Genomic DNA, 13,960 nt, shown 5'->3' with positions numbered 1-13,960 from the left:
TATACTCAAAATCTTTTTGAGCATCTTTGCCAAAAACTAAGTCCTGGGTCTTACATTCGGATGCATCCTGCATTGTCATAGCTGATGTCAGCATCAGGCATCTACAGGATTGTACCCAACCTTCTCGGTTCTGTAGTTTCAAAAAGCAGAATTTTGCCAAATGGTGTTCTGGCATCGCTGATAACTTTTTCCAATACAATACAATGGATTTGTGTATATATGCTTTTAAAGAAGGGAGACCTTAACAATGCGCCAGGTGTAGTATGTGCTACGGCCAAAAGCAGGCGCAGGAATTTATTTTTGATTATATCCAGTTCTTGTCTGCAATGCTCACCCCAATTGCTGCTCCAGGTGAAAGATGAGACACAATCTTGGCCACAAAAACTTTTAGCGTTGGTTCTACTTAAACAGTAACCCTCGGTATAATAAATTTATAGGCCTGTGAGTCCATTTATGCTGCTCATACGTCTTAGCAAAAACCACAACTTTGGTCTTATTATAATTGATAGATAGTCCTCCTTGCTTACAGTAAGTTTCAAATTTGGTAAGCAATCTTCTCAGGCCCACACAGGTTAAAGAGATGAGGGCCGTGTCGTCTGCATAAGCAGAACTGGGATCTTCCGTTTGCAACGGCAGGAGGGAAAAAAGAAGGGTCAAGAATTTTCTGCGTAATATCACTTATATAAAGGTTGAATAGGAGTGGTGCCAAAATGCAGTCTTGTTTGGCATCCCTTGATGTGGGGATTGAGTCCGAGAGAGAACCTGCCCTGCCAACTCAGGTCTTAATATCGGTGTTAGAATAAAGCTGTTGTATAAGAAATAACAAGCGTCTGTCTAATGAGCTGGCATTTAATTTGCCTCATAAACATTGTCTATCTGTAGAGTCAAAAGCAGATGATAAATCTACAAATACAAAAGTTGCTTTCATGCATTATATACAAATTTTTGAATAAGATAGTTCAAAACAAAGCACTGATCAATTGTGCGAAAACCCTTGCGAAAACCAGCCTGTATTGGGGATAAAATATGTTGTTCTTCTACCCAAAGTTCTAGTTTATCTAAAAGGTGTCATGCATAAATTTTAGCAGGGACATCCAGTATACTTGTTGGCCAATAATTTTGGGTCCCCCCCCCCTGCCCCCCGATCGCCTTTCCTGTAAATTGGGACTACAATGCTAGACGTCCAGCTCGCTGGCAATATTCCAGTTGCATTAATTGTTGTGAATAATGTAGCCAAGATTGGCACCTACCACACTGGATCTATACGAAAAATTTCAGCTGGTAGCATATCCCAACATGAGCCTTTGCCCAGGGTGACCTTCCCAATAAAACTTTTTATTTATGCTATGCTAAGAGGGCCACACAGGGAAAATCTCCAGGACTGACTTACCCATTATTTTGTATCTCCCTGCTTGATCGTCTTCAAAGTTACCTTTATACATATTTCCAAGACCCATTTTGCTATTGGGATTTGACCCTCCACTACTGGTTTAATTACTCATTGTACATTATTATTGTTGTTGTTGTTGTTGTTGTTATTGAATGTACGTCCCACCCTTCCTCCCAAAGAAGCCCATGGTGGCAAACACATCAACAAAACAATTTACCAAATGCAGCAAAATCTGCAGACTGTCTTTACCTTGAACCGGTAACACAGTGACCTCATTTCAATTAACCAAAGCTGCTATTAACCCACTTTGCCTGCCCAAGTAATAAGTGTAGTTGACCTACATTCAGGGAGTGAGTCAACGACAGTCCTTGAAGCCTGCATTAGTCCTGTAGTGTCCTTGAGGAGTGGGATGGAGTTTCTCCTTGGTGGTTATTCAATGGTGGTGGTGGTGGTGGTGGTGTGTTTGAGTGTGTGTGCTTGAGTGTGTGTGTGTGAGAGTGAGTGTGTGAGAGTGAGTGTGTGAGAGTGAGTGTGTGAGAGTGAGTGTGTGAGAGTGAGTGTGTGAGAGTGAGTGTGTGAGAGTGAGTGTGTGAGAGTGAGTGTGAGAGTGAGTGTGTGAGAGTGAGTGTGTGAGAGTGAGTGTGTGAGAGAGAGAGTGTGAGAGAGAGAGACGCATGTGACAAAGGGTCAGAGCCCTTTGCTGCAATTGACCGATTCTCCTCCCTCCTCATTCCATCTGCGGTCTTTTGCTCCAACTCTCTGTGCCTTGGTTTTCACCAGGGGTGAGGAACTTTGGCCCTACAGATGCTGCTGGACTACAGCTCCCATTGGCCATGCTGCCCAGGGCTGATGGGAGTTGTAATCCAGCAACATCTGCAGGGCTGCAGGCTCCCATCCCTCCTCATGGCCCTTCCTTTGAGGAGACAGCGGGCAGTGGCAGATGTTCGATGTGGAAGGTTTTAATTTTGCCTCATGAACCCTTATCTTCCATGGCAGCCTACCCCACATCATCTTGAGAACCTAGGCCAACCTTTCTTCCCAAACTGGTTCCCCCCCCCCTCAATGTTTTGGACTACCGGTTCCCCTCATCGCTAGCCATAGGCTATGCTGGCTGGGGCTGACGGGAACTGCAGCTCAAAATGTATGGAGAGCACCAGGTTGGGGAAGGCTGACATAGGCTCTAAGAAAATAGATGCATACTTACTGTGAAGTAACAGTCACACATACACACCCCAAGAGAACCCTACACAAATAATCCCCTTTGCTAATAACGAACTTCATTCTCGGTGTGGATCTTTATATAGTCAAAATGGCACCAGGCACACAAAAAGAGGTATTGGCAGTATCAGGGGAACACTTAAGATCTGAGAAACTAAAAAGAAAATATTAGACAAAAAATGAAAGGAGGGAAACACCCACCCTCAACAACAACTAGCCCAGTGGGGACTGTACATGCTCAACGACCAAGGAATGCTGATTGACGCAGGGGGGAAATGGAAAATTATTGGGGGGGGGTGGAGTGTCCTGAAAAAGGGTGTGTTTGGCTGGTTGGTTGAAACCCTGGACCACTCCACACCGCAACATTTTGTTGCCGCTCCTCTTGTAACACTCCTAGCAGTTTTGATTCTTGGGATTGTTTGAACCCCACTGTTGCTATGTGAGTAAAAGAGACTGTTGACTGCTTGTGAATGTTGACCGCTGTGAATTGCCATGTCTTCCATTATACCTGCTGCAAGATAGTTTTGCTTTTCTTACCCTCCCATTTTCTCTGCACCAGGCTCTTCTACGAACCTGTCACCACCCCCTGTGGACATACATTCTGCCTGAAATGCCTTGAAAGATGTTTGGATCACAACCCGAAATGTCCCCTGTGCAAAGAGGGGCTCTTGGAGGTAAACCGGCGTTGTTGTGTCTTGTCGTTTGCGTGTCTTCAAACGTCAGCGGGTACCTGGGGTGGGTTAGGGACCGAAATGAGTCAAGAAGTGGAGAGGGCTGTAGGCTGTGGTACAGCACTTGTTTTGCATGCAGGGAGGTCCCAGGCTCAGTCTTCAGCATCTCCAGGTGAGGCTGAGAACGACTCTGTTCGCAAAGGCTTCCTGCACAATATAAACCCTTCCGCTGATTATTGGGGCTTGCAAACCTCCTTTGATCCATCTGCATCTTTACCTGTAGAGCAGGTGGGCATGCTTGGTCAAAATGGCAGCAGGTCGGTGAGCATGATATCTTTCTACACTCTTTTATTCGTAACCGTTTTTTTCTTCAAAATCACTCAAAAACCACAAGAGTAGAATTTGGCAAATTGGTCTTCTGCCCCAGAACATATTGATTCTGACATGGTAATGGTATAATTATTTGCTTGTCAGATTGTATTCCATATTTCCTTGAAAGAACCCCAGGGTACATGGGGATTATCCTACTTTATCCACACAGTGACCCTGCAAGGTAGGCAGGAAGCACTGGTTGTTTCCTCAGGCTGCATTTCAACACATAGGCTATGGTAGCCTCAGATGATCCTTGTGGTGTTTGCCCTGCTCGGGGGGGGGAATGCAGATGAACTTGAAGTTTATATAAGGTTGTCCGTGGGGAGTCCTGTTAGCAGAATCAAGAAAATTTCTAGGTCATGCCTGAGAGGAATCCCTAATTTCTGTTTCAGTGTCTGGCAAAGAGGAAACACTGTAAGACTGTTCTGATGGAGGACTTAATTGCAAAGTACCTTCCTGAGGAGTTCACGGAACGGAGGAAGGTTCACGAAGAAGAAATTGCTGAACTTTCCAAGTATGTCATTTGCCATGTTTTCCTTCCAGTGGATTTTCCCTTTTCCACCTCCCCATCATTTCATTCTTCAAACATGAAGAGTCATCACGAGAGGGTTGGCTCTCGTTGTTGCAGTACTAGCCTGGTGTGTTTGGGAAAGGACACTTAGCCATGCATCTATGGAAAATTATTTTAGATAAGAAATGCAGATTTATTTGCATTTGTTGCATGAAATTATTTTTAATAGATCCATAGCTAAGTGCATTAGGGCTGAAGGTTTTATCCCAACTTTTCCTTTCATAATTGTTCTGTCCGTTAGGGTAGACTTCTTTTGTACTCAAGTGTGTCTGGGGAAGGACGAGAGACTGGGTGGCTAGTTTTAATGAACCCTTGCAAGCTACTGTGCCCTGCTGGAGAAGTTCAGCAAAGTATGTGTGGTTGTGCATGGGTTTCATGCAGCTGATGCTGTACCATACATGCAGGCAACCCTCGACCACTCCATAGTGGCCTACCACGCCCCAGGTAGTCCTGCCCCTCTTCCCAGCTGATCAGCCATCAAGTAGACAACAGGGGTAAGGGCTGTGGGGAGGTTAAAGCCTATCACCCACCCACCCGGTGATTTTGGTTGCATCAGGATCACTGGGGCATAGTTCTTCTCCCCACTCCCCTTGCCCAGTGATCCCAGTGTAGCCATAATAGCTGTCCTAGCACTGCTAATTGCAACACTAGGACAGGATGTGGTGATTGCAGCTCTAGGACAGCAGTCTGTTAAATGTGGGGACTGCTAGGGAGTAGTCTTCACACACACACACACAATGCAGCCTGTGATGAATGGTCTGACATGGTATAAGGCAGCCTTTCCCAACCGGTGTGCCTCCAGATGTTGTTGGACCACAACTCCCATCAGCCTCAGATGCTGGCTGAGGCTGATGGGAGTTATGGTCCAACAACATCTGGAGGCACACTGGTTGGGAAAGGCTGGTATAAGGCATTCTCCTATGTTCCTAAAGTGCACAATACCTTAGTACTAAACTCTCAAAATACAGGGTTTTAGTTTCAGGTTTGAACTAATGTGTATTCTTTGGGCCCGTAATTTTGAATGATAGCTCAGCATGCATGTTTTGTTTTGTGTTGGCTGGGTTTACTCTATTGCTAACATTTAAATGGAGAAAAAAAAATTTTTTTTAAGAGAAAAGTTACAAGTAACCCTGTTTGAGGCGGGGGGAGGGACCTGGAATTATTAGTTATATTTATTTGTTGCTTGCTATAGAAAAATTGTCTTGTTGACTTGCAATTTTTAAAAAGCATCCAGTGTAAAAATTAAAATACATCAAAGATAAAATAATATTATTAGCTAAAAGCGCTCGTCCTACAATAACATAAAAAAAGGACACACGCGATGAAGTGAGCAACCCTTCTGAGGCGATCTGTGCTTTCTCTCCATTGGTTCTGCATTTACCCCTTTTCCTTTCCTGCCTCTCTTGTCCTCTTTTTTTGTTAAGTGTGTGTGGTGTGTTCAGAGTCTTAACCAACAGTTTGTCTTGCTGCAGCTTGAACAACAACGTCCCCATATTTGTCTGTACAATGGCCTACCCCACCGTCCCTTGCCCACTGCACATCTTTGAACCATGCTACCGACTGATGATCCGGAGATGCATGGAGACAGGCACCAAGCAGTTTGGAATGTGTATTGGGGACCCTCTCAAAGGGTGAGTGTGTGTGTGTGAGAGAGAGAGAGGGAGAGGGAGGGAGAGAGAGAGGGAGGGAGAGAGAGAGGTGGGGGCTGTTAGGTGATCCTAGACCAAGACTGCATTCAAACATGGGAGGGATTGAGTTAGTGTCACTGATTATAATGGTAGCGCTTCTGCCGGTCAGCATAGACTAGGGATGGGGAATCTTTTTCAACCCAAGGACCACCTTCCAGGGGCCGTGTGCCAGTCGTGGGTGTGGCCAGAGGAAAAGTGGGCAGAGCAATTAATGTAAACGTTACCTCTGCACAGCAGAGTAGGTTGTACACACACACACAGCGTCTCTATCCTCCATGCAACGCTACTCAAGGAGGGTGCAAAGCAGAGCCAGGAACAGGTCTTGGGAGAGTGCCAAGGGCCAGACAGAGAAGCTTGGAGAGCTGCCTTTGGCCCCCGGGCCTGTGGTTGTCCTGGCATAGACAATGCCAAGTATTAATGCTCTGACTCTATATAAGGCAGCTTCCCATGTTCCACACTCCCATCCCTCTGTGCCAGCTGGAGCTGATTGGAGTCATAGTCCAAAATACCTGGAAGATTCTAGGTTGGGGATGGCTATAGTCAATTGTTGAATGGCTCTGCCGTTGGCCTGCGGCAACTGCAACCAGAAAAGAGTGAATCCCGTCTCTTAACCTTGGCTGTTCCGGCTAACAGATTTGCGGATTATGGCTGTATCCTGGAGATACGAAACGTTGAATTCTTTGCTGATGGACGATCCGTGGTTGACAGTATTGGCAAAAGGAGGTTCAGAGTGTTGCAGCACGGCCAACGTGATGGGTACAACACAGCCGATATTGAGTACATAGAAGATGAAATGGTGAGTCTTGGTTTGATGTGCTGGAACTTACAGGACTGCTTGCCCATCGCTACTTAGAAAGTCATCCAAGGGTGCCACCTGGGACCTAACTTGCTCCCATATGGACGAACAAAGTAGTGCAAGAGTCGGGAACATTACAAGCCTGCAGATCAGCAGTGGGGAATCTTCAGCCCTTGGGCCTAATTAGGCCTGCCCAGCCACCCCACCTGTCCTACACCTGGTGTCAGGTGTGGGGCAGGTAAAAATGCAACTAGGCTGAAAGAGGGTTTGCAGGTACCAACTGATTGGTGGCATCAGCTGACTGGCAGGGCTTGCAAAGCACAGGCCAGTGCCTTCAACTGCATTTGATTTCAAACCACACAGGCAAAAATGGATCTCCTGATGCCACTGTGACATCAAGCGATTAACTGATAGGTCACTGACCCCATCTAGCTGTCAAACTTGGCCCATGGCAGGTTTTATCAAGAGCTGAAAACAGTACAGTGAAGGCCCATGCCTAATATCAATTTTTTATTAGTAATATTGTCTTCCACCTTTCCTCCAAGGAGCCAACAGTGGCATACGGAGTGATTATTGTATTTCATTCTTGCAACAGCCTGTGAGATAGGCCAGCTTCAGAGGGAGTGCCTTGACTTGAGCATACTGAATCCATCTAGGCAAATATCAATATGCCTGATTCTTTTTTGTTAGAATCTTACACCCAAGTGACTAAAATTCTTTTTTTTCCCCTCCTGACTGGCAATTCCAGGTGCAAGGAACAGAATACTCTGGGCTGATTGTGCTTCACAATTCTGTATATGATCAGGCCTACAAGTGGTTTGAGTCTCTCAAGCCAGCGCTCAAGAGTCGTATCCTCAGTCATTTTGGTCCAATACCTGCTAAGGAGTCAGACCCACAGGTAGGTACAGAATGTTACACGTCAGCAGCAACAAGAATTTAAGATTGCTTTTGAGTATGGCGGTCTCCTTGTTTGTACACATTCTTACAAACTACAGATGGGCTGTAGCTCAGTGGTAGATCTTCTGCCTTGCATGTACAAGGTCCTGGATTCAATCCCCGGCATCGCCAGGTAGGGCTGGGAATGTCCCCTGCCTGAAAACCTGGAGAGCAGCTGCCAGTCAGTGTAGGCAATATTGAGCTAGTGGTCTGACTCCATATGAGGCAGCGTCCTTTATTCCTAACTCTGGGAGTATATTTAGCATTCCATTTTTATTTATTTTTTAAAAATGTAATTCAAGGCAACAGCAGGCATGTACTTGGAGCCCCACAGGGGGGGGTGGGAGCTGCTGTGGTGGATTCAGAGCAGGGAAACATTGGGGTGCACATAAGGTTATGCTTATGACAGCTGCTTCTGTGCTCAGTGCCCCTCTTAAAATCAGACATTCTTATTTAAAACAGACATTTGGGGGTACTGTTGCTTGCACTTTTGCGTAAACGTTGAGTTTGGCTCTGATACTTATGGGCAACCTCAAGGTAAAGAAAAAGCAATGGATCCATCTTCTACACGTGGTAAGAAATCCAGAGAAACCTCTCCTTTTTGGGGGACTTCTTCCCCCTCCTCTTTGAAGAAGATGCTTGAGTTTTTATAGTGTCTTTGCAGTAATATGTTAATTTTCCAGTTTTAGAGTTTGTGAGAGGGATTAGTGCGGGAACAACAGACAGCGCTCTAAAAATCAAAGCGCCTTCCTACCAACGTAAAAAATCAGCATCTTTGTTCCTTCGGCAGTGCCCTCCCAAACTAGCATTTTTGCCGTCCCCTGATAATAGGGGTGACAAGGCCAGCTTCAGCTTTTGGGGGGTTCTGGATGGATCACTCTCCGTGTCGCCCCCCAAGAGCTGGCTGGGTTGTTCCCAGTCACCTGTTACCACTTGACGAGTTCCAGCAGTATTATGGTAGCTGCAGCCATCAGCTACCCTGGTGCAAGCAAACAAGCTCGTTTTCTCTGCAGCTGCAGCAGTAAACCCCACTTGCCAACACTAGAAGGATGGCGCGGGACAGCCACTAGCCCCCCTTCGTGCACACGAGTGAGCAAAGTTACGCAGCTGCAGCATCAGATAAGGGGGAAGCTCATGACTGTGGAAGTCCTGTCGTTGGAAGGGCTCGAGTGATGGCGGGTGCTGAGGCCAGGTAGTGCATCAACCCTGATGGAGGACATGGGCCCCAGCAAATTGGGCTCGTGGGAGTTGTAGTTCAAAAAAGTAACTTTTCCAAGCTCTGGATTCACATGGTGGTGTGCTACCATTTTAGTACAGTAAATTTGTTATTACTAGTTAATATACATTTTTCCATTTATGAAGGAGTCGGAGTCGGAGAGTAGAAAAATAGAGGAGTCGGAGTCGAAGGTCTGGCGTACCGATTCCACAGCCCTGATATTTACAGAAACTTTTCCTTGGTGCCATAGGAGGTACTGACAGGCATAGTGGCGCCTGCAGGTGCTAGTTTGGCGATCACTGAATGAGTGAATGGCACTTTTTCCACTATTGTAAATGCTGTGGCTATTATGGTAATGATTGGTCTCTCTCTCCCCCCCCCCCCCCCGTTGCAGTCTAACGCCAATGGCCCTGCCTGGTGCTGGTGGACACTTGCCGTTCTCCCTCTTGAGAGCAGAGCCCAGCTCCCATTTCTGGCCATGACGTCCTTGAAAGACCGCCTCAACAGCATCAGGCGCATCCTTGCTTTCATGTCCCGTGCAAGATCGCGATGATAACGCCAAGAGAAGTCCCGTGAATCCTCTTACGATACTTGAGCACTTGAGTATTTCTCTGCCAACAGTGGCCGCTTCCATACATCGAGGCCTTTTTTGAGCTTTCTGTCTCCTGCTATTACATCGGGTTGTTGACCCATGCAGAAGAAAGTGGCAGCAGACAGGCATTTGTAATGCAGATGAACATCCTGGTTGCTATAGGCTTTTTTCCTGTTGTCCTTTACCAGTTGAAGCAAGAGCTCCGGTTTTAAGCCTCGAGGGTGAAAGTGCCCTATATCTAGCTGCAATAATGTTTTACAGAGAATAATTTTTGGAAAAAGAAATGGCTCTAGCTTGAGCTGTCTTGTACAGCAAAAACGATACCAAACGTTGGGTAGCTATTGTGCAGGACGCATGCAAAAACCATCCCAAGCACATTCTACTCGGAACTAAGTCCCAAAGAGAGTGATGGGTCTTAACTTCCATGTAACTATGCTTAGGGTTACAGCCTTAATGTTCTTGAGTTGATTCTTCAATTGCTGCACTGTTTTAAATATATATATATATATATGTATATATATATGTATATATATATATGTATATGTATATATATATATGTATATGTATATATATGTATATGTATATATATATATATATATATATATAAGTGAACAAAACAGAATTGAACTTGTTTGCCAAAACATTTTTTTAAAAAGCTTTCTCATTATTTTTATTTTATTTTGTTTGGGAATAGCTGCATTGAAATCTTTCTGGTTTAATGTGAAGTCGAAATAACCAGCCATTTTGCTGTATTATTTCAAGGTGTATTCCAAAGGGTTTCGGTTTTGTATGGATCTGTATATTAATAACATTCACAAGATTTTCCTGGATTTTTATTATTATTTTGCACTAAAAAAATTGTTTAGTTGATTTTCAGTTGTAAATACACAGCACAATGTTGATTACTCCAAAATACATCTGATTGCATTTGATGGTGCTTAGCTTACTTCCTAGTAAAAAAGTGGGTTTAGGATCGCAGGCTAAGTATATGTGTATTCTTATAGAAGTTCAGCTACTGTACTAATTTAGGGTGCGATTCAACTTGCCTTTACACTGGACTGAGGGGGGTTAGATGCAGCGGATCTCCAGCTGAGCCAACTGGGTCCTGGCTCAGCCGCGCTATGCCAGTGCAAGTCCCTCAGCTAGGCCAGCTAAGACTGGCACAAGTGGAGCTGGTATAAGGCCCAAAAAGGGTGTGTTTGGGGTGGGGTGTCAGGGAAGGGGCTGAGGAGAGGAGACTTAGGCCATATCCAGCTCCTGTTCGGAGCGCTCCTGCAAAATCCAGGCACAAATTACACCTAGAAAAAGGTTGGTCTAAGAAAATAATTACAATAGAAGTCAATGGAGAGGGCTTACACCCCAGTAGGGGTATTTGGGAGATCAAGCTTTTCCTTTCTGGTCCCTGTGCGCAGCTCCCGGCTGAGCCAGCGTTCAGCCAACCCAGAGGCTCCTGAATGGCAATTGGATGCAGTGGAACTTTATGCCAGCTTCTCTTCCTCCAGCACAGCTTACGCCGGCTTCCCCTGAGTTGGATTGCTCTGCCTGGCTGCAATCTAATACACACTTACCTAGAAGTAAGTCCCATTGAACCCAGTGGAGCTTACTTCTGAGTAGACATGTATTGGATTGCTGCCTTAGGGTTTTTTTTATATATTGAACATGAGTTTTGGGGGAGCAGAAGAGAATGGAATGGGGAAATTAAGAACACAGTCTGATACTTCGATAATTTGTTTGACATTTTGTGGGGGGTCTAACATTTTTACCTACATATCGGCATTGGTACATTGGGTTGGATCCAAACTTGCTCATATGTAGAGTTGACCCATTGGAATCAGTGAGACTTAAATCACGACTAACCTAAGTCCCATTGGTTTCAGTGGGTCTCCTGGAAACATGACGAATAGCACAATGCTAACCATGTCCACTTAGAAGTAAGTCGTATTGAATTTAGTGGGGCTTATTCCCGAGTAAGAGGGGTTTGAATTGCAGTCTAAGTCTAGATCTGATCCTCCATCTTTCGCGGATGTGTCACAGCAACCTTCCTTCAATATTTTTTCTTTGTTTTTTTTAAAAAAGTCCAAAATAGTTGGTTGCAAATGTTTCAAAATTATTTATCCTTGCTGTCAGGAGCCAGATACTATCTATCTGGGTGAGTTCTGTCTTGGCTTTTTATTCAGCAGAGGTTTTAAGAATGCTCATGAACAGCAATGGAGGCGAAAGGGGGGGGGTCTTTTGCTTGCCATGTGATCCTTATAGATCTTCAAGCTCTGTCCAGAGTTAGTGTTGCTGAATCTGTGTTGTTTGTGAGCACTGAGGGAAAAGGGGTGTCCTTGACACATTTTCCTGTATCTTTTTTTTCCCTTGCTATGACAGTGTGTTGTGCTTTTTGGATCTGAATAAATCTATGGTTTTGCTAAGTAGAACTCAAAGGGGCCATTCACAATACAACAGTAGACAACTCTGAAAGGATCTTATTAAAGCATGTCTTTGGGAGTTTTTGTAATGGGAACAGGTGGGAAGGCAGAGACAGGACATAAATAGTTTTTAGCCTGTGTCCACAGAGGAAAGTCCTTGGGGTGGAAGCAGTATCTTCATGTGTGTCATTCCACCATTGGTAATTTGCAATTTACTCTCCTTGGGAGCATATTCATCACTTGGTGAAGGGCCATAGCTCAGTGGTTGAGCAGATGCTTTGCATGCAGAAGGTCCCAGGTTAATCCTGGCATCTCCAGGTAGTGTGGGAAAGACCCACTGCTTGAAATCCAGGAGAGTTGCTGCTGGTTAGTGCAGACAGCACTGAGCTAAATTGGTCTGACTTGGCAGTTTCCTATGTTCCTAATTTGTTGCTTTTCTGCTTCTTTTGAATTGTTGCAAAATTGCGTTGTTTTTATTTAAACTAGGGGCAAATAATGTGATAAAGGATATCCTTTTTTAAAAAAAGTGGAGATAATTTTATTTTCTTGACTATACTGTGAGGCAGGGTGTAGATCTCTCCTGAATTTTGAAATAATTTAATGCCTTGATATTTTTTTTCTTAATGACATTTTTCTACTCTTTCATTCTCATGTTTAACGGAGACTTACTAGAAAGCATGCTTTAGAGTTCCAAGAATTTTTTTTAGAAACCCTCTCTTTTATGAACAGATGCTGGTATCCGAATAAAACACAGGTGTATATAATTGCTTGAAAAAGAGCTCCAGAAGAAGTTGCTAATGACATTTCCAGCTTTGTGAAAAACATTTAATCAATTAATTGATTGCTCTTAAACTGTTAATATAAAGAAGATTTTGTATTATGTAGAGTTTTCGTTTTTCAGTAATGGCTCCACCGAGGCAGATGTCTTCCAATTGTAGTTCCAGAGAGGCTTTGCTTAAATTCTTTGAAATGTGCCCACAGGGGTCCAAATTATAAATGGAAATGGACTGTAGTCATTTTGGGGGGGTTGGGGTTGGATTGTTCTAGGTGAAACAAATCCACATTGAAAGCTGTTGTGGCCGTTATGTGCACAAACATTGGCCCTTTTGCAACTGCAAAGTGGGAGCTTGAAATGCTTTTCCCAGTCTAGACAGAGCTGTTGGCCCTCTCCACTGCTCACCTCCCCCTGACTCGCAATGAAAATCAGTCCTTAAAACTAGGTCAATTTCCATTCATACCAATTGCATTCCCAGGTGGACAATCAAAGCAAAACCACTATGGCAGGCCCATGTCTTAGAACGAAAGAGTAGATCTTAGCTTCCCCCCCCTTTCTCTCTCTCTCTAGATAAAAGCTCTAGATTTATTTTCCACTTGAGTGCCCATAGCAATTTACAAAAACGTGAAATAAAAATAACAAAAGGCAACAGCTAAAGAAAAAGGTGGGGCCCATGGTATCATTAAAAAAAAAAAAAAGCATGATCAAAAGAGCAGACTTCAAGGCTAGCTTTAGCAATTAAAAACTGTTCAAAATAGCAGAAAGCCTGGCAGAATGAGCCTAGGTCTCCAGACATCCTCTTTTAATTGTGCCTTCATGAGGATTTGTGCTTAGGATGGTATCGGGGCAACTGTACACAATCCCAATTTCAATACTGTTTGCTCCTGCAAAAGTGTTGAGGCGGACATACTGCTTGGTTTCTAATCAGTGTGTGTCCTGTAAGTTCTTGCTGAAATGTTGTAGCTTTTTACACCTAAATGTTCTGGACGAGATTTGTTCTGCTTTTGTTATGCTACAGTGCAAGAGTGTCCCTCCAGATGGCACTAATACTGTAACGTTGGGGAAGCATTGCGGAATGATGCGTAGACGGTCCAGTATAAATCCACCACTAATGACTATTACTGCCTCAATGACATATTGCAGAATATAGTTGCAAAAAAGACACACACCCACTTGCCTAGAGGGGCCCCATGTCTTTTAAAGAGACACGGTGGGCCTAACTGGGGAGGCAATTCCAGAGTAGTGATGCCACCACTGCAAAAGTCCCTGTCCCCAAGTGCTTATAGATCTATAACTTCCTAAAGAGTTGGGAAATGGAGCA

At 44.4% G+C, this 13,960-nt stretch overlaps 1 protein-coding gene across 2 annotated transcripts in view; it reads left to right on the top strand.

Moving 5' to 3' along the window:
- LONRF3 (LON peptidase N-terminal domain and ring finger 3) overlaps positions 1-13,349 on the top strand; it is a 32,742-nt gene extending 19,393 nt beyond the window's left edge. For both annotated transcript variants that reach the window (XM_061598125.1, XM_061598127.1), the window contains 6 exons: positions 3,168-3,282; positions 4,044-4,165; positions 5,695-5,853; positions 6,544-6,706; positions 7,455-7,604; positions 9,253-13,349. In XM_061598125.1, coding sequence (XP_061454109.1) covers positions 3,168-3,282; positions 4,044-4,165; positions 5,695-5,853; positions 6,544-6,706; positions 7,455-7,604; positions 9,253-9,411 — 868 coding nt within the window. In that variant the 3' untranslated portion in view covers positions 9,412-13,349. The remainder of the gene's footprint in view (positions 1-3,167; positions 3,283-4,043; positions 4,166-5,694; positions 5,854-6,543; positions 6,707-7,454; positions 7,605-9,252) is intronic.
- The last annotated feature ends 611 nt before the right edge of the window (positions 13,350-13,960 follow it).

The sequence above is a fragment of the Rhineura floridana genome, chromosome 16 (genome assembly GCF_030035675.1).
Source record: "Rhineura floridana isolate rRhiFlo1 chromosome 16, rRhiFlo1.hap2, whole genome shotgun sequence".
NCBI classification, from domain to species: Eukaryota; Metazoa; Chordata; class Lepidosauria; order Squamata; family Rhineuridae; genus Rhineura; species Rhineura floridana.
The sequence above is the reverse complement of the archived record's forward strand: the minus strand, read 5'-3'. Positions and strand labels throughout refer to the sequence as shown.